The sequence below is a fragment of the Scophthalmus maximus genome, chromosome 17 (genome assembly GCF_022379125.1).
Source record: "Scophthalmus maximus strain ysfricsl-2021 chromosome 17, ASM2237912v1, whole genome shotgun sequence".
NCBI lineage: Eukaryota > Metazoa > Chordata > Actinopteri > Pleuronectiformes > Scophthalmidae > Scophthalmus > Scophthalmus maximus.
Window position 1 is genome coordinate 8,266,260 of NC_061531.1, and position 21,962 is coordinate 8,288,221.

At 43.9% G+C, this 21,962-nt stretch overlaps 1 protein-coding gene across 3 annotated transcripts in view; it reads right to left on the minus strand.

The window, feature by feature from the left end:
• cacna1ha (calcium channel, voltage-dependent, T type, alpha 1H subunit a) overlaps positions 1-7,414 on the minus strand; it is a 97,108-nt gene extending 89,694 nt beyond the window's left edge. The window contains exons 1-2 of one of the 3 annotated variants that reach the window (XM_035614980.2): positions 6,957-7,414; positions 5,088-5,557 (exon numbers count right to left, since the gene is read on the minus strand). In XM_035614980.2, coding sequence (XP_035470873.2) covers positions 5,088-5,533 — 446 coding nt within the window. In that variant the 5' untranslated portion in view covers positions 5,534-5,557; positions 6,957-7,414. Of the gene's footprint in view, positions 1-5,087; positions 5,558-6,789 lie in introns of all 3 variants that reach the window. The other 2 variants (XM_035614979.2, XM_047328123.1) reach the window with 2 other exon arrangements.
• Positions 7,415-21,962: the final 14,548 nt, after the last annotated feature.

Genomic DNA, 21,962 nt, shown 5'->3' on the forward strand with positions numbered 1-21,962 from the left:
AACCACCGACTCATAAACGGTCAGTCTTGTGACGGTGTGACAGCATTAGCACTGGGGAAAGGTCTATTCAGGCCTAACTGGATATGCAGCATTATCGTCTACCAGACAGGCTCCCTCCTGGGACCACACACATTTTCACAAACCACAAATTGATTTACATTACTGCCAAACAAACTCCACACCATTCAAGAAGTTTCTCATTTTTAAAGGAAATACTTCATACTTCAGGGGTAGTAACACTTTACAGTACTTTGTCTATTGTTCGTTCTACAAATTTACGTATGTAGAAAAATGGTTCCCAGTGCCTTGTTAGGTTAACAGTTCAAAACCCAAAGACTTTTTTTAATAATAGATAGACGGGAACCAGTACTTCTTCTGGCAAAAAAAACAAGTATTGAACTTATTTTTCGTCAGTCTACCCACTGATTGATTGTGTTACATCTTGACTTGAGCAGACATGAATTTTGCCTCAATCAGGCAATCAATCACATAATCAATTAGTAAATTATAGGCAAAATATTTGATCGTCCATGTTAAGTAACTGCTACTTGGTGAGACTGTTGAGATCGGGAATCATTTGGAAAAACACTTAAATGATGGAGATTTTTCTTTCAAAGACAATTGTAGAAAAATATTGAGAATTAGTACAAGCTATGATGTACAACATTTAAACCCAACGGGATCAACCAAAACTGCACTCAGCTTTCATTCCGCACATATTTTTGCACGTCTTCTGAAAGCTTACAGATTCCACGAAAAAAAAAGCGCAGTACCACCACAAGTCGTGGGGGGGCAGTGTAGCCAATGCTTAAGCGAGACGGCCACAGGAGTCACAAGGAAGACATTTCAACAACTTTTTGAGGAGAGGCTTTATGAGTTGGTAAATACTCCCAAACCCCGCTAATGCCGTTTACAACTCAGGAGCTTTTGCCTCTTTCTTTTTAGCATGTACATTATTAGAGCATCTTCCACAGCCACCATGTTTGTTCTTGTAAGAAACTCTCGACACAGCACTGCTCTCTAGTGGATTTTTTACACGCAACACGGACCCATAAAAAGGTTCAGGTTGTCCATCTTCAGTGGGTCATTGGTCTTTTTGTCCAGCTTTAGAATGAAAAACAATATTCTAGTTTCATCTCTTGCATTGTCTGGTGAGTGGGTCAAGAGCAATGCGGGAAATAACCGACTTTAATGGCTCACTGCTGTAGATGCAGCTAGGAAAAATAATATGGATTTTTCTGGACATGGGTTAACACGGAGACAATGGAACAGTCGAGTTGATCAGTTACGATGGACATAATGAACCTGATGAATGAGAAAACGCTGTCGTGCACGTGGGATTAGTTGATTCCTGAATAGAGATCAGGTATGTATGTATGTATCTGGAGACAATGCAGTATAATTTTTTGTTTTTTAAGTTTTGATAACTGGCTCGCTTGACCTCTGTTGGAAGTTTAGCTAGTGTGTGTATGCCTTTGTGTGGTTGAGTGGCAGATCATTTATGCTGTGAATAATATTTACATAGCCCACTGTGGACCACCAACTCTGCGCTGCTTACACACACATACACAGGCATAGGAATAAAACTGAGAGCTGTCCAGTGAAATCAGCTCTTATGACATAACCTGGTTCTAGTCCTAAACAAGTAGCTGTAATGCTGAGCATGTGGCAGTGAGAGCCTCATTCATTAGCCATGTTATCTTGGTACAAACAGTCCTCACGGTTGCCAAACAAGCTCTCAGAAATCAGAAATGTGATCAGGTCACCAACGCGGGGAAAGAAAAGCACATGTGCTGACCAGTGAAGCATGTGCTTCACAGCAGTAGTCTAAGTCAGCAGCCTCAGCTCCATCGTCCCTGCTTACAGTGCTGTGGACATAACAGATATAATGCAATGCAACATTCACATCTGTCAAACTGCAGGCGGCAAAGCCATATGTCCTTTTGACCATTAGTCTTCATGTCTGACTACAGTTCATTTTCAGACTTTACCTCTCTCCTGTTCTCATCTGTTTGCTCAAATCTGCTCTAATTTCAAAGAAAACTCCTGTCTTAGCATCATCTTCTCGTAGGTCTTGAAGGGCTTATATGTGATGTCGACACCCGAGCCTCTCGATCCCCTTGCCGGAAACAATACAAACCACGTGGAAACAACGGAATTTTAAATACTGTCAGTTTTTGAATGTAATCACCAGCATGAGAAGACAAAGACTTGGCTTGAATCCCTGCCACATTGTGCTTAATTCATTTGTCAACAGCCAACAAGATGAGCATTTGTATGATTTCCAAAATGGCTGCATGGGCCTGCCAAATCAATCCCCTTTAAAAAAAAAAATCCTCATACAGCAGGGGCAGTCTCCTTGAATTGTAGAGAATTTTTAATATCACCAAGTTCTGCTGTTCTTCTATGGCTGATTTCTACAGCTCCATCAGTGAGGAGTGTACGAAAATAACACTGTGACATTAATCCCCAAAGGGAAATATCCCTATTTGAAAGTGCGGTGTTTACGACAGAACAGAAACCTTGGAGCTGGAGGAGAAACTTTGATGGAATAGATGACACGGTGGTTTGTGCCACAGGCCCCCAGTTTCAGGAAAAGTCTCCGCTCTGAAAGCTTGTCCTCATAACTGTCTCCTAATCGGCCCTGTTCTCAAACTGGAGCAGGATCGACACGGAAAAGAGTTCCAAGAATTTTACAAAAGGTCGTCATTGACAGCTCTACTTACCCAGAGTCTGTGGCTCTAGAGGGAGTTATCATCACCATTATTATTATTATATATGTATCAGTTAATATATTGTTTTCAGATTCATCTTTTCCAAAAAAAAGGAATGTCAACAGCGGCTCAGAAAAGAACTATTTCAGGCTGGCTATAATGTGTAGGAGTCAGCTCTTTTGAAGATTGATTCGTATTAGGGACAAAAAAAGGAGAACAAATGAATAAAGCCGTGTGCTGTGATGCATTTGACAATTTTAACTTTGTCTCAAATTGTCTTGTCTGCAAGTTCCCAAACAGAGATCCTAATGTATCCACTGATCTAGTGAACCTTCCCCACATCCTGTGTCAAGTCACATTGCCTTGTGTAATGACGGCTGTAACTTTAGGGCCACTGTGAATGATCAACTTGCCTTTCTAGAGCCCATGCTCCTTTATCTGGAAGGAGAAGTAATTAATCTTCCCATGCAGGGTTTCAGCTATATACTGGTGGAACGGCAAACGTTCATCTCCTCGTCTATTCCTTCTTCCAACTTCACACAACTAATCAAGATTGACCTACTAAAGATACACTTCCACCTTCGGGCAGCCACAAGCAGGCCTATGAAACACTTACACACCATATACCAAAGCATCACGCATTACTTTTACAAACTCATCTGTGGATGCAACTAGAGTCTGCGGAGCCTACGGCAACAATTCCCTCCCAACAAACACTAGAGGACAAAAGGGGAGATTTTAAGAGAATGAACAACCTTAGTTTGTGTTTAATTTCACTTGTTCTTGTTTTAAACTCTCTGCACCCTATGCATTAAGTGCCAGGGCACACAAAAATGTACTTGGCAAAAAAATGAGTCAAATCCTGTTTTATTTTTTACACCCCTGACTTAAACACGTCAGGGGGGTATAGATATTGCAGTGTTTCATCTTCACGGTCTTTTCATAGTGCTTGAATTTTGGACGCACATGATGTTTTGCTTGTGCTGGCGTGTGTTAAAACACCCAACAGATGAAAAGTATCCCAGCTGAATGTGTCAGCTGACGGGTGAATACAGATGCTAATACAGACGAGCAGCTTAAAGAACAGATTTCACTTGGACTTCTTGGCATCCTCGTGTTAAATTTAAAGAAATTAATTTCAGCAACAGAACATTTTTATGCTGCCAGAAAATTTAAGCAGAGGGATGCCGCAATGGGGCTGGGCAATAAAATTATAACAGCAATTATTGCGGAATGATTTTCTTCAATGGCAACACAAGAGAAATTCTATATAACACTTATGCATTTTGCAAGCACCGTGAGATGTGTGCAGTAATTGTTTTGTACGTCCTCCCTTTCATTTTCTGCCCATAAAGAGGAGTTTTAAACTATAGTAATGATTTGATGACTCTAATTCAGCCATATGCTGTAACCTCAAAGATATTCATTCTCCTGTAAGTTGCAACTGGTTAATGTTGTGCATCTTTCATTTGTATTGCAATCTATAATGAAAAACAGCCCCGGCGAATGTTACGCTGCACTTCACATCTATACTTACACACCCAAGCACAGGATAGCAAAACCGAAAGTTTAAATGAACCCGGAAACAATGCTAAGCTGAAATAAGTACTGGATACAATCACTGGAAAGATCTTAACAAAGATAAAGAGCATGATGCAGTGAAAGTGAAAGCCTCTTTTTTTGCTATATTCTAGGTATTTATACGCCTATAGCCAGTGAACACTTGGAAAGCTTGTCCTTTGGCTGGAGGTGGCCGAAAACACCATCTAAAAACAAGAAAGTGGTACAATTTGGACAAATAAAGCCAACAATGCTTCTATTTAGCTTAATGTACTACATTCCTAACTGCTTCCATAAGCAAGATGCAGCAAAATGGTGCACCCACTCACAGGAGTTGGTTCCTTATACCATAGTTTAATCCTCCATATCTCAAGCCAGTGAAGGACAGAAAATCATCAGACGCAGAATCTACTATCTCTTCTATGAAGATGAGCTCAGCACATGCAAGACCCGTTGTTCCTCTGTGTATATGTAGCCACACACCTTATCGATAATCTCATAAATCCAAACAGAGGTGGTCTGAGAAAAGACCAATCAAGTTTCCCCAGTGTAGAGTCACTAGTGCTTGTTTAGTCTTGCAGAAACAAGCAAAATTGCTAATTTACATGACTGGTGCACAGCTTTCAAACACCCATTAGCATCAGCTGCTGACATCATGTTTAGACATGCCGTTTGGAATTGAAAGCGAAGAAATCCAAGATTGTCCATCGATACGTACGTAAGAGCAGCAGTGCTCCCACATAACGGACTGAGGACAGATTTGGTCTTACCGGGTGTCGGACAGGGTCAGACTTCCAGCATATGAAAGGATATGGGTTACAGACGACGCGAAGACACCAGTTCCGAGGCCTCGTTGTTTGTTTCAAGCAGAAGAAAGCCACGGGCGCCAGGGCCGGGTACGGCTGCTGCTCCTCCTCCTCGGAGACACAGTCCGGATCACGGATAGGCTCCCTGATGCGAACTCCCAGCGTTGGTCCAACTTCCACCTCCAGCTCCGGCTCTTGCCCCTCGTGCTCCTGAAGCTCAGGACTCCATCCATCCACTCTTTCTCCCCGACCACTGCTGCTCCTCCTCCACCTATCCACCTCTCCCTCCTCGTCCTCCCCCTCTTCTTCATCAGGGCCCCCGCCGGGGTCAACGTCGTGACCCGGGGCGTCATTCCTGCGGGGCGTCGGTATGGCGAGCCTCACCTCGTCCTGCGCCTCCTCCTCCTGGCACTCTGGGTACTGAAAGCGCGCTCTACCCTCGCCATCAGTCATGATAGAGCATCAGGCAGAGCCACTCTGAAGGGAGGTCAGACAGAGGGAGGTTAGAGAGAGGTGGAAGGGGGCGGACAACAGTGTGGTGAGGGAGGCCGGGGCAGAGGTACGTACAGAGGAAAAGAACAATCAACAAGAACAACAAAAGACACACAGTGACAGAGAAAGAAGAGGACGGTGACAGAGAGCGATCCACTCAGCAAAGAGCCACTGGAGACGAGTCGCACGACGAGACGAATAAACACTCGAGCCGCTTCCTCCTCCAATCCCTCTTGAGCAACACCACTCGCTTGCAATCAATCCCCACACAGACTTTCAATATTTGCTTACTAACCTGACAACGCTTGAGGCTTTCAGGAGCATTTATTGTCCCCTTTGTTTCTCTCTCTCCTCTAAAAAAAAAGGAACAAAAGCTGTCCCCTCCCCCCTGATAGAAAATGCAATTAATGCACAAAATTGTGAGCCTTTGTGGAATATCAAAGACACGTTGTGTAAACATAATATTAGAGATACAGTAAACTGACCGTTGTGCATCAAGGATAAAATTGCTGTTTCAGTGCATGCACCCAAGAGAAACACAAAATGAATCCAGCAGACCAATTAACTAAACTGTGAGCTCTGCAAAATCATATTGTGATATTGTGGGAATGGTGTCTCTTCACTGTGGCTTCCTCTCTCTTCCTGTTGCTATGTGATTGAACAGATGGACTGCTCTGCTTCTGGTTTACTGGAGGTTTTTAGCCCACGCCACGCATTTGTGGGCAGGGAATGCGCAAAAAGAATAAGGGGGGTGGTGGGGGGGGAAGAAAACCACAAAAACCGCGCTAATCCTGGTTATTAATAATAAGTAGAATAGCATCTATACAACAGTGGTCTTCATAATCCATCTCACTGACTTTTCTCTCTTTGGATCTTTTTAATGGGCTTTGTTGTCTGTCGTTTGCCGTTGGAGAAGAAAAGCGCATCTGAAGCTTGAAGCATGTTGTATGTTCTGCTCACGGAATATATATATATATATATATATATATATATATATATATATATATATATATGAAAGAGGGATCAATATTAAACCATGCTCACATGAGAATAGCCGTTGAAAAGTAGTCAGACGCGCATTTCCAAACCGGCGACAAAGGAACGAGGGCGCCCACAAGGGAATGGAGCGGCCGGCGTCTCTCGTTGTTTTAAAAAGTGGCCACAATAGATACTGACACATGACAGACAAGAAACATAACTTTACTCTATTAAAGTACCTTATCGAGACGGAATCGGAAGTTCCCATAAGCATGATCCGTGACTTTGCGTGTTTCTAGCGCACCCAGCCTTTTCTCCGCGACCCGGAGCTTTCCTTCCCTTCCTTTCTTTCTCTCCTCTCTTCCCTCTCCTCGTGAACGAAAAAAAACTACCTCTCTCTCCTTACTTCTTTTGTCTTTCCACGGATCAAAGGTAATCCAAGAGCCGTTCAAAACCACTGGGATTGAGGAAGAGGAGAACCAGTGGCGGTGGTCTTATCCTCCGCGTCCGTCCATCCTCGCCGAGGTGTTGGTTACGCAGCGTGGAGCGGGGATGCGCGCGCGAGGGTCGTGCCGTGCGGCTGGCCGCTGTGCTGCTGAAGCTCCGTGGATGATCTGACACAGGCAAGGAGAAAAATACAAAAAAGAAAAAGAAACTTGGCCCCAGACCCGGGAGCCCTGACACGTGACGTGCTGCCCGAGTATGGAGGCGTAGCGCACAGTGGGGGAGACGCGCGCACACACGCGAAAAAGGCACGGAGAGCCAAGTTGGACGCGCACGCACCGCGTTGTTTCATGCATCACCATGCAGTCAGCGGCAGGATAATGGAAACGATATGAAAAATGCATAAGCTTGTGCAGCCGGTCGGTTTTACCACAGACAATCTAGTATTATTATTATTATCATAAACGTGTTGCCCATTAGAGGGAGGTCAACACTTTGCATTATCCCCCCCCCCCCCCTCTATTCTATCTCTTTGGTATTCTTCTAATAGCCCACAACGGTTTCTGTAGCTATAGAAACACCGAGGTATCATAGAGGAGCTCACGGGAGATTGAGTGTGTCTATGTTTTCACAAAAAATATTCATATGATATCAATATTTGGTACCGGTTGGGTTTGGACTTTGGCAAAAACCAAAACGTGATTTTGAACAGTAACCTTCAAATTGCAGGAAAAGTGGCCCCCCTCTGCCCACTTTCCTCCACGCACAAAAACAAATGACTCTTTTAATATTTTTTCAGAGCATCACCAAAAACTCACAATGACACGCTATCACAATTTGGTCACAAAAAACAGGCCTGAGTCTGTTGGATTTGGGTCAGTCTGGCTCCATTTCTGACTTGGCACCCTAAAATCTCTTTGAGTAATGGATCCATGCGGGATTAGGGCATGACGAGCCAGTTGGAATTTTCTGGTCTGGTTCCATAATTGCGTTGCAGAAGCTGCTGAGCCCTTCATGAGCTATCTCGGAACACGTCGGCTAACATGAGAAGAGCTGCGTGTTTAAACGGCACGATACGAGTCTATTGAGGCAGTTAACATTAGCCAGATAAAAGACAACTGCACTGCCGTGAATGTTTAAGTGTTATATCAGCTCATAAACACGTGCTGTAAATGACACCCAACATTGGCAGAGAAAATTTATTTATTCATCTCCATCATGTGGGAAACTGAAAAATTGTCCTTTTTTAATTGCTTGTTTATGCATTTACATATAATCAACATTATCTGTCCCATTGTGTTTGGTATATTTGTCACAGTTCACTGCCTGTATTCAATCAGGCAACTGCTCCCTCCCCACCGCGTCAACATCTTCATGGGCAATTTGATTTGACGATCAATTTAAACTCCCATGCTGCCGGGACGATCGATCATAAATACATACTATATATTTAATGAAGAGTGCGTTAGTGTGATAAAGTGAGAGACAGAGACGGGCAGAAAATTACAGGCCGAAAGAGACGGAGGTTAACACTGGGGGTGTGCCGTGGAGTTTAGTGCTGTAACTTTGGATCGTGAGCAGCTCTACTCCCAGGGCCCCCGCTGGTAAAACCCTGCTCACATAAACACCAGAGGAAAAAACCTGGCGGCAACTTGACAGTAATTGACATCAGGACAGGGAGACTGAAAGACATTCAAAGTTTCCCTCCGGAATCGCATCCCTCAGGGTTCATTTAGATCGGACAGCTGATTTGAAGAGAATCTGACCAGTCCAACGTGGTCACAGGTAAATGAACCGTTGCACGCCATTTACTCACACCACCAAGTTTGTGGGAAATTTGCACGGGAGACGACGACTGAAAAGTATATCCGTGTGTTTCCTACAGTGGATCGCTCACTCGGGCTACTTGCACTCCACACGAATGCGGAAAAAACAATAAAACTGTTTTGACCTATACCAGTGCTGCTTTGGTTCCCCACAGAGGGCGGCGAGCGCTGGAAGACTACAGCTAAAAAAGTCAACGCAAAAGCTGGAGTGAGAGTTGAGCCGGCTGAATAGTTACCCGTCTGAAACAGTAGTGAATCCTGAAAGAATTGGCTTCGCCTTGAGTTCACTTTTTTAAATCAACATTATTTATATCACAAGTTTTACAATTTAAATCATACCAAATTTTTTGGGAGACTGTTCATTAAGTATCCTGTTTTTCCTTTTTCACGTCTGACATGAGGAAAGCAACAGATCCTCTACTTTGGTTTTAATTATTAACAGGTAACTGGGTCAATGATGTGTATAATGTAAGAATGTAATAAATTATTATCTAGGCCTTGAACGTGCAGTGAATTGTGATTGAATTCAACATTTTTTTCACTGGAGAAGTGATGGAAACAGAACTAGGCCCAAACTGTTTGCTTTTTTATAGTTGTGCCCTGCAATGGGACATATAATCTATAAACACAGTGATTTGTCCTACCAGCTTTTTGCAACAAAAAACCAAAGCAAGTCAGATCAGTACTCAATTTGTTTAACATCGTGTCAAGACACGGAATGCCATCAAAACCCTTAATCCATTAAAAGTCCAAATCGGCTGAGCTGCAGTCGTCTCCACAGAGTTCTTTGTGAGGACAGATTCTCAGCTGGGTTCAGAAAACATTTTAAAGTTTGGTTAACTGTTTGGAAACGGAGCTCTTGGGTCAGTGTAACACACCACAATAAGATGTGTTGTGATCATCACACTGCCAGTAATTCAGTCTTTTTTCACTGAGCAGCGCTGCCTTGCAGCTATCTAGTGCAGTTCACAGATCACTCTAAAGCGGCGGCGCCCCTGGCACAATCTGAATAAACGCTGGGCACACAAGTGTGGAGCCGCTGCCAACCGGCTCATCACACAAGATTGGGCTGATCAAAATAATAAATTGCCAAAAGTTTTATGTTCTCCTTTAAGACCTTTGGCAGCCTGAGAGACAATTAAGGAGTCCTTTGAAGCAGCAAAGCTGAGGGGACAATCGAGGCACTCGTGGATTTTATAAAAAAAAAAGAAAAAAAATTGGATTTTAACAGTGTTTAATGTGTAGTTGTTTGAAAGGAGGATAGTGAATTCATTTATCTGCATATCACAATGTTATCCATGGTTTTCAAAGGAGGGTGGTGTTTCCCCTAGCCCTACTGAATCCCTCTTTCCTGTCACCTGTCTGTGGTAAAGTAACATCCATATTCAGGACTTGTAGGTCATAGTAGGTGAAATCTCGATGTGTGTGTGTGTGTGTGTGTGTGTGTGTGTGTGTGTGTGTGTGTGTGTGTGTGTGTGTGTGTCCGTTTCTTCTCAGCTGTGAGCAAAAGCGCGTGCCGTGAGGCCGAGCTCCGGTCAGCACACCCCCCACCCCCCAACCCCTGCCTTTCCATCAATCTCAGTGACTTCAGTTCCAATTATCATTGCCTTGGCCCCGAGATGGCTCCCATGTTTTTTTTTTTTTGTTGCTAATGTTGGCTCCAGTGTCGCTCCACTAACTGCTGCATTTGCAAAAGCCTGAAAGGGTTTGAATTGACCACACGGTCTTCTCCACCGACACTCAGCCGCGTGCTCTGCCTCAGAGCAGCACCGTATCTGGTTCTGTCAGCTCACTTCCTCCTCTGTTACACGAGAAAGTCACACCTGAGCTTGCAACGTTGCTGCCACTTTTAAAACTCTTACATAAACGCTATACACAATGGGTACAGAAAAACCACAGTCTGCGTTATATCTAAAGGGAAGAAAACATCTCTCTCAACACGCTGTGCAGTTTTTAATCCACTTGTACAGTATATATTGTCACCAGTCTAAATCAATATAAATGCCAGTGCATCCCACAGATAATCAATACTCATCCGTCAGCCCGCACTCCCTGCCTTCTAGTCCCTGGCTGTCCCGACCACTTCCCCATCCCCCCATCCCATCATCCCCTACCCTACCCTCCGCTCTGACTCCCACGCTTTCATCATCCAGTCTTCTCTTCCTGCTTTTCTCATCTCCGTCTCATCAGCGAACCTCTCTCGATCCGACTAAGTGGGATTTTTGAAGTACAGAAGAAGAGAGAGGGAAAACCATCACACACACAGACGCACACACAGTGATGGGTGTTCATATCAGATTTCATATAAATCTGAAAACAGAGACGCGGATCAAATTTTATAGAATGAGAGGGATAAAATCAAATCAGCCTTTTCCTCATTACTTCTTTCTTATAAATAGCTCACTGTATAGTTAAGAAAAGGAAATCCTCATGTGAATTGTGAGATAAGGGATGTCGTGCCTGGTGTCATCCACATTAGAGAATGAAATTACACGAGTGACAAAAAAAGGGTACACGTGAGAGCAAATATAGTCAACCTCTCAAAAAGCTGCTTTGACAGAAACTGCGAGGAGAATCCTGTCTAAGCTCCGCCCACACTTTTCGACTGACAACTAACCGATCTCTTGAGATGTGCAGGGCAGAAACACAAGAAAGACATCGGAGATGTCTCAAATAATGAATACATTTTGTCAAAAGTCCAGGAATAGTTCTTAAAGATTCATCTGTTTCTCTCCGCTCTCTCTCACCTTGTCCCCTGATCTATCTCAGTTCAACCTACGTATCCGTCTTATGCTCATCCTTTCCTCCCCCTCACTCCCTTCCCCTCCCCATCCCCCGACTCTGGGGACTGGAATCTTATCATTAGGCTGATGACGTACGTGAGGGTGGGAGGACGCGGCTCTTCTTCTTTCAGAGGGCTTTCCCCAGCAGCAGCCGCAGAGTGGGCACTCCTTTACAGTGCGTCTACAGACGATGAGCGTGTGTCACGAGTGTATTGCACAAAGCCACTGAAATATGCATATTTGTGATGTATTATTGAAATCTAGCTAAGTACACTGAGATACAGAAGAATGTAAAAGTGAGACTGGTATAGTTCGAAAGACTGAAAGGAACAAATGACGAGGTCCCTCTTTTATCCATCCCTCCTTTCAGGCTACAGGCCAAAGTAATCATTCTAATTAGAGTTAGTGCGAGGAGGAGAAGAAAAAAAAATCTGTACATTCATAAACACAACAGGAACAGAGGAAACATTTACATAATCACACAAAACACACACACACACACACACACACACACACACACACACACACACACACACACACACACACACACACACACACACACACAGTATGGTGCATTATCACAGAAGGCTTCTGTCATGCAAGAGTCCACGCAGCGGTATAACATGTTGACATGTGAAAGACACCTGTGTGTGTGTGTGTGTGTGTGTGTGTGTGTGTGTGTGTGTGTGTGTGTATGTGTGTGTGTGTGTGTGTGTGTGTGTGATTAGATCTGCTGTCATCTGCTTATAGCCTGTGACCATCGTCCATTTGGCTCATCTGCATCACTGGCGTGTAAATGTGTGTTTCCTGTGAGCAGGTTTGTGTGACGGTGCCTATGCAAGTGGTGCTTGTAATGTAATAGCCAACCGTGCAGGGCCACTGTGGAGAGGTGATGCAAAATTGAGTGTCACAGCACTGCTATATTTCGGCCTGCAGCTGCTCTCTTTTCCCTCAAAAGTGCCAGCGGTTTTGGACAGTTTGCCATCGAACAATGCTGCTCACTTGCATCAAAGTTCATTGAAGCTGATGTGCTAGTGGTCGGGCCACTGTATCGTGGGTTTTTAGCAGCACTTGACATTTGAAATAAAATTTAGATTAGCACGAATGATGCTTCACCATGAAGGTTTGGTCTGAGAGTGACATCCTGGACCCCGAACTCTTAAAGGGTTTGAATGCAGATTGATTCCAGAGGGATTATCGGGCCGCTGTGGCTCAGGGGGCAGAGTGGATCATCCACTGACCGACAGGTCGGTGGTTTGATCCCCAGCCTCTCCATTCCTCATGCGAGAGTCAAGCGTCCTTGGGCAAGACAAAGCCGAAGGACACTTTGGCTTGGCAATTTAGGCTTTGCCGTTAAGTGTGTGAATGATGTACGATAGAAAAGCGCAGCGCATAGAAGCTCTGTATGAATGTGTGTGTGTGTGTGTAAAGCGCTTTGGGTGTTCGTTCAGACTAGAAAAGCACTTTACAAATACAGACGATTTACCATTCTGCATATATATATCACGTACTCTAGATAATTGGTGGCTGTGTGGGAATTGAACCCCCAGGGTTAGAGCACTGCTCAAACAAAACAGCATCTTCCACTTTCTACACTACACTCCAAAACATACACATTTCGCTGTTAAATTAGACGGATGTGATTGATCCACTGATTTGATTAGGGGCGCGTCTTCATCCCTGTATGGCCTAACTCCGAGTGGAAATCAGGCTCATGTACGTCCGGCCACAGATATGCACATGCTTTTTGAATTTGACAAAAGCAGTATGTGCATAGCACAGAAGGAACTTGATTGAATGTGTTGTAGACATTCAGTGTATGTTTATCAGTGCATACACACAGACCTGCATATACACATGCAAAAGTCCATTGTATCTGCACTACTATTTATTGTTTCCTGCATCTGTTGTATGCGACAATTATCTTAAAATAGACACCCTTTATTTATATACACACATTGTTTATCTCTATTGTCACTGTTATACAAATACATAATTAAAGACCAGATTATTCCCTCTCTATGCAATACCATCAGGCTGAATGTAACATTCTCCATCAATTAATAATGAATCGGAACATTTGAATAGCAAAGAGACGGATTAATCTCACATAGGTACATTCCTCTGTAGCTGTCGATCTGATTCCTGGTTGCTGTATGTTCTGCAGTGTTATTCTGTTGTGTCTGCACCCTGTCTGCTTTCATCTATCGAAAATAAAAAGGAACACACACACACACACACACACACACACACACACACACACACACACACACACACACACACACACACACACACACACACACACACACACACACACACACACACACACACACACACACACACACACACACACACACACACACACACACACACACACACACACACACACACACACACACTGCCTGCTGGTCTCTTGAAAAAACTATATGAAACTCTATTTCGATACAAAGACCTGCAGGTGCTGGGGCGTCCTCACCCACATGCTCCCCTACTGGTAGACTTCAAACCAGTTCAGAGAGAGACAGAGAGGCTGAGGCCAATATACAGGGGAGGGAGTGAATAGAGAGGAATAAAGGTACACAAACAGAGAGAGAGGGAGAGGGAGAGAGCACTGGGGGAGTGTGACAGAAAGATGTGTCATAGCAGCAGAAATGGAAGTAACATCTGGATAATAATCTGGTGTTGTATAACAACGTCTGTCAGCCTCCTGCGGGACATTATATTCACACATACTGTTAATACACACACACAATCACACAGAACAGAAACCCTCCTCACACTGTGTATATGAAACACACAACGTCAGTTAAAACATGTTGCACAAGCTCAATCAACCTTTTCTACTCACATCTGTCCTCTTTCCTATAACGCTGTCATCAAAATGGCTTGAACATTCAAATTGATTATAACAAGGTAAAGACCCTGCCTGAAACCAGTGACTGAGGATGTTAAAACATATGTGATCAGAGTCGACAACCTGGATCCATTCCGGCATCATTCATATTGACACAATATCTGCAAAAAAAAAACTGAGTCAATTAGGCAAAATATTTTTGGACGCGGCACAACTCTGGTAGTAATTAACTCCTGGTTAGCAAAAACCATGTGGACCTCTTTAGTCTAATTGTGTCTTGGCCAAGTCTGCTGTACATCAAGTACGGGCTCAAACGTGAATAAAAAATTGATTTAAAACCTCTCTTGTCAACAAAACATGTTGCAATTTACTATTATTGCACTGAACTACAGGCGGCCACGCCATTGTGTGCACCTTGTGTCACTGTGCGGTATGTCTCTACTCAGTGATGTGGGAGAATCAAGAGGCAACTTGCTCTCCGTGGTGGATTTACCCTCCTTTACTTCTTCGCTGTTTACCACCAAACCAACTACATGTCTACTCGACTAATTACTGTGTTTCTGCTTGACTTTCCACTCCGGCGAGCGTGTCTGAAGCAGCTGTCAGACGAGTCTCCGCTGTCGCGTCGCGAGCCTCTGCAGAGAAGACAGACATGAAGTGAGACAAATAGAGGGTGAACGAGACGGCGCGTGCTGAGATGAGGCTCGGATCGGCAAACTGGGAGGCCAGTGACGGGGGGCTGAGGGCAAATCCCAGTTGACACTGGGCGAGAGGCGGGGTACACCCCGGACAGGTCGCCAGCATATCTCATATCGTGACATATAGAGACATTACATACGGTATATATATACGGCATGATCGTTGTGAACGAAGGATTTGAGGCGTCAAACACCACCGGGCGAGTGTGAACTGAACAGAGATGCACTGATAAAGGTGAGACAGTGAAGCGAAGACAGAGAGAAAGAGAGAGTGAGATGGAAGTGACACAGATTAATAAACAGACAGACAGACGGGAAGAAGCAGACTTCCACTGCTGAGTCACACAGTGCTGTGAAGTCTCACTACACGTCCAGAAACTTCTGCGCAGTCCTCACATACTCAGCTGTGACGTGCGTGTGCCTTTGTGTGTGTCTGTGTGTCTGTGTGTGAGTACTTTTGCAGCTGTGCATTCCAATCAGAGAGATTTAACCCTCTCGCCCCCGCTGAGGGGCCCAACCCTCCCAACCATCTCCCTCACATTATCCATTAATACCCTCTCCTCTGCTACCATCTGGACCAGTCACTGCTACCAGCCAGCATGTGTGTGTGTGTGTGTGTGTGTGTGTGTTCGCATGTCTCCTGCCTCAGCTGTCAGATTCACAGTAAGAAGAATTAGCCGGTTCATGTTACCTATAGCTATCGTACCATCAACCTGAATTACAAAGAATTCGGCAGACTATTGTTTCATATTAAAAAAGCTGCAGCCATTCTGTGCTTCTCTTCATAATGTGCCTTAAGGGGAATGAGGACATGTAATTTACAGATATGATCAGTAAAAGGCATTTTCTCACCAGGCAACAAACATCTACTCTTGGGGTTTACTGGCTCTGCTCCTCGCGGCTGTAGCTGTCATTTAGCCGATATGATTTAGTTTTGTGTGTCTGTCTGTTTTGGTCACCTTTCACACTATAACCTTCGGGTTGTGAGCTACTGACAGAGGTGTCATTTCTCAATGTAATTGGTAGTAGGAGCAACTACTTGTAAGTGCAGATGGCCAAAATGTAGACTCAGAGGAGCTTTAGATCACACAAATGTTTCTCCTTTCAATCCACTGAAAAAAAAAAGATTTTAAAATTTACTTTGATATGAAACATGGACCTGTACGGAGAGCAGAATATACAGAGTGCCTTCGTGCATTGCTTTTGAGGGTCATCATGAACAGAACTGACCTTTAATCTCTCACAATACTCGAAGTAAGTTAAAGAAGGGACTGCAGATACAAATTTATGTGCACATGCATTTACATCAGAGAGAAATTAACATGACTACAGTTACTGCCACATAATGGATGTAAATTACAGGGTTGCAACTTGAACTGAATTTCATTATTCATTATTCTGCTGCTTACTTTCTTGATTGATTTTCTTGTCCCTAAAATGTCAGAAAATTGTCCCCCAAAATCTTTGTATGTTTCGTTTGACCAACAGTCCAAAACCAAAGATATTTGGTTTATGCCAGATCAGCATAGGAGACAATGGAAACCAGCAAATATTCCCACTTAAGAAGTTAAAAAAGTTACAGAAAGGAATAATCAAAATCAAGAACTGAAATAGAAGGAGCGACTGTGCGCTAAAAGGACATGCTTTGTCTCATTTGCTGACATCTTTCTGCCTGGGTTGCTTCACACCCTCACTAGACTTTCTGCTAAGTTTCATCATTCCCCCTTTCTGTCACACACACGCACGCACGCACGCACGCACGCACGCACGCACGCACGCACACACACACACACACACACACACACACACACACACACACACACACACACACACACACACACACACACACACACACACACACACACACACACACACACACACACACACACACACACACACACACACACACACACACACACACACACACACACACACACACACAAATATAGAGAGATAGAGAGATAGAGAGAGAAGCACGTGTAGAGGACCTAAATTCCAGTATATACTGTATATATGGTTTAATAGATCTGAGTATAAAACCAGACCCTCTGCTACAACATTTGTGCTATGACATTTTTGTGGGTTGTTTAGTGTGTATGTGAAAGGGTTAAATGTGAGACCTAACGAGGTCTGTGGCGGCATCCCCTCCAAGGACCTGGCTTCACTGCCCTCACTAATGAGACTGTGACACACACACACACACATGTAGCGCACACACACACACACACACACACACACACACACACACACACACACACACACACACACACACACACACACACACACACACACACACACACACACACACACACACACACACACACACACACACACACACCGGAGCAACCCTCTAAAACTATCTGACGAGAAACAGTGAGTCACCATTTCATCCGATCTGCCTCGAAACGACCCCACTCACTAATCCATCTCCTGTGTGTGTGTGTGTGTGTGTCTGTGTGATTGTGAGTGTTTGTGTGTGTGTGACACAGAGAGAGTGTGAGGCCAAAAGTCCTTGTCCTGGCAGCTTCTCATAGTTAATCCCCATTCCTTGCTCTCTCTGTGGCACCTCAAGCTCTTTCCTATTTCTGTCTCAATACATCCCTCTTCTCCATCTTCTAGATGGAAAATAGAAAATCAACCTTTTTTTTCCCCTGTCCTCTTTTTCGTTGCAAGCATGTGTGTCTGTGTGTGGATATCTGGATGGCTGTGGGATTAAAACATATGTTCATCAAAGAGGGATTACTCTCTAGTGGTGTGATCTAATCTGAATACAGCCCTCGCAGGAGAACAACCTGCTGATACTGATCTTACACACACACACACACACACACACACACACACACACACACACACACACACACACACACACACACACACACACACACACACACACACACACACACACACACACACACACACACACACACACACACACACACACTGACCTACTACAGAGGTTGTGAGAAGACTGTGCCGGGTCACTGGACCTATGCATCACCCAATGATAATCACCTTCCCACCAAGCGAACCAATCAAAACGCTGCTTCTTGGAACAGATGGCATGGACTCTGTAATCTGAGGGTTTTGATTTTGCTTTGAGCTTTTAATTTGTCGGCTTCCTTAAGGAACATTTGCGTCAATCGTCTGTGTTGCTTTTCATTGTTGCGTGTTTCTTTTTTGTAGAAAATGCAGCTGATCAACGAGTAAACCAGGGCTCAGGAACTTCCTGCCATTCATTTACAGTATGTCCACCATGAAAAACAAGCCGAAATTTGCTGTAAACGTGAACATTTGAGTCAATTTACTGTTCGCTTAACCTCACCGCCCTTTGTTACTGCTGCCATGTCTGTCAAGTAGCAGAATGCTTTCCACTTGAAAGTGATAATCGTAATTTCTCATTGACTGATTTCAGTCGGATAAAAGCAGACTTCTCATCCGTAGTTGCTGACCTTTCGATTTTCCTGACTGAAATAATAACTGTTGTAAGCATAGTTTATTGTTGATAGGTAGCTCGCCAAGTACAGTTCTGAGATCTCCAGTGAGTAGTTGAAAACTCTGCATGGGACTGACCCGATTTGAAATGGTGAAAAAAGACACCACCTTGGAATTTCAGAGGAAATAATCTTACTTGTATCCACTGCATGTCACATCGCGTCATATGGTTCGGCAAATTGTCACTTCTGTCTAAGTCGCAGTGGGATCATTTCACTCTCGACTCGCGTGGACGGCTCTCGTGTGGCACTTCTAACGGAGCAGAACAAAGAGTTTCTGCATCTCACTCAAGGACACTGTGAATCACCAATCCTTCAACTAATGGACAACCCACTCAACCACCTGAGCCGCAGACATATCCCATGCATGCAAAGTGACTGGGTACATATAAGCTACACATGAACAAACATAAACAGTTCATAAATCTCCCTGACACAACTGTTCTATACTGTGTCAATGCATGTCCGACTGGAGCTTTCCATTTACTTTATATGGACGCATACTGTTATTTATGTTGTAATCACTTAGACTCTAGCCCGACCAATCGGCCAACTCCCTTTGAGCTCTGTAACTAGAGTGTGCGTGTGTGTGTGTGTGTGGCTAGAGGGAAACAACACTTGTCAGTTGATTTACGGGCTTCTGGGAAGCTGCACAGTGCAGCTGCTGTCATACCACAGATCAAAGGGGATTCCTTGGCAGGCTGGAAGGAGGACGGGGGAGGAGGAGGAGAGGAAGACATGTTGGTCGGAGAAGGAGCGGAGATGTTGACGCGGCGCGAGAAGTTACAGAAGCTCACCGTTCTGATATCAGCTGGTTTTTGAATCTCCTGACTTCAGGAGATTCTTCTGCTTGTGTGGGAGAGCGACGAGGTTACACCCGTCTGGCCTGCACCGTCTTAAGATGATCCGTGTGTCACCACAAAGTCAGAAGTCAAAGAACCCACTGCAGCTCAGAATATCAAACAGCACTTGAGGATAAGGTGGGTTCCATATGGGACCACTCCCCGTAATCAATAATAAGGAAATATAAAAAAACATGTAACATTATGAGTGTGATGGATAAAAGGTACGTTTGTCGAACATCCAGAGCAACGTCGGTTGAAAGCTTATACTTGTCATTATGATGGTAATACTGATTGCACAGTGATGACACCATCTGCGATTATATTGATCCCCTATAAGCCTTGCTTTCATCATGGTATTGTCTAGGCCACCGGGGCCCGGTTTTCGCGGAAAAAATGACGATTCGATTTACGGCACAGAGGAACTGAGTCACCCATTGCGTAACCAAAACAAGGAAGTGAATATAGCGCTCTCTCTGGATCTATCCCCAGGGATGGAAGTGGCGGATGGTGGATCATCCCATTTTGACAAATAGTAATAATAATAACAACCCTTGCAAGAGAAATAGAATTCTGTTGACGGAGGAACAAAACGAGGCGAAGAAGGAGAGAGATGGAAAAAGAGATAAAATGAGGTAACCTCGGACGGACATTCGCTCTGTGGAGAGAGCTCCGGGAACACATGCAGTTTATCTTCTTACTTAATCAGTAAGTACCACAACCAGCCTACTTTAGGTAATTTGTCAAAATTGGGATTTTTAATTTTGGACAGTAGCCAGGCTCCTGGCATTCAGTTAGTCAGTTAGCTCTGAGGAAAAGAACCGAACAATAATACCACCTGGAACCACTAGGGGCGCGGAAGTTGTTTGTTGCCTCCCTAGCAAGTGACACTGTGGCTATAGCTTCACGGTCATTTGGATGCTGTAGTTTGGGTAGCTGTTCAATCGTGTTGTTTCTATTACTGTATTCATTTTTGCCAGGTGTGTAGCTAATAAACAACTCGGTGCATATTCTATTCCATTATTAATTCCCTTCCTGAGTTGTATTGTGTTTGCCGCCCCAACCCATTATTCTCATGACGATCTTTAATCATCTAATCTAATCTACAGAGTGATGCTGCGCTTGTAATCCAATTGGTGGGTCTGTCGCTAATTCCGTGAAACAGCAGACATCAAACCAGATGTCATTAAAAATCAACGGAGGACACCAGAGTTTACACATACACAGTTAATAATTTCAGATGGGATATTAACAAGAATTGAAATCATTTTCTTGACAGCTGACACGTCTTTTCGGTAGGTAGATTAACAATAATCAGATCCCTCCTGGTAATTCCAAAAGAGAGAGAGATTTTTCTTTAAGTAACATTAAAGTCGATTTAATTTCACAGGGTTGGTAATGGTTATGGAGCAAAACTTTTAATTTTAGCTGTTAACAGCCTGTTAAAGGTTTGACAGTAAAATCATGACTGATTAATGAGTTTTAATGGTTTTCCTCAAAGCTTTTGGAGCCTATAGATCAGCAAAGGTTTGTTTAGAAGCACATCCTTGACATATTTTAATTTATGATGATAGACTGATGTGATCTGTTCCCCTCTCTGTGTTTCTATGGTAAAAAACAGCAAAAAGAAGTGGAAAAGTTGCTTATTGATCAACAAGTGAGTCGTGGGGAAAACAGAACTGATCCATATTGTAGACAGGCGTGGCTACAGTAGAAATGTGTCTGCGATCAGCAAACAGTCTCATGACAATCCTTCAACTGGGGACAATAAAAGATCACCTAAAAATGACAAGTGGGACCAAAACGACAAGATGCCACTGATGATGAAAGAGATAGAGAGAGAGCGAGAGAGAGCAGTCGACCACAAGATGGACTGACATTCCAACATGACAACGCACATCCTCACGTGGCAAAGAATTGTCCTGCCCGCTGATGATGCATCTGTGGGGATACTCAAGACTGGCATGTTAGGGAGTGGAACAACATTCCACAGTCCCGAACTGACAATGATGTGAACTCTGATGTGAGAGCGGTGTGTAGCACTATTAGACGCAAATGAGGGTCAGACCCGGTGCCAAGTGCGTTGCAAACCCAAATTCTGACCCTTGGCTATGTTGCTTTATTGACAGTTAACAAAGTGTTAACTAGTCAAATTCCCTCTACACGTGTTTATTGTTAATAGAACAGTAGAAGGGTGCTTGAAGAGCACATGCCTCCGTCCTGGCTAGCACACCATTTTAAAAAAGTGGAAAACAAATTAAATCCCGGATCCCCGTTTATCCTGATCAGCTCCAAAATCGAATGGGTCCTTCCAGTGGTCATGCCTCGACACTCCACAAAATGTCATGTAAATCGGTTCAGTAGTTTTTACGTAATCCTGCTTGCAGACAAACAAACACTGGTGAAAACATAACCCGGAGGTACCAATTAAAAACCCTGTGTCTGCCCCGAGTTATCCATTTTTTTGATCAATT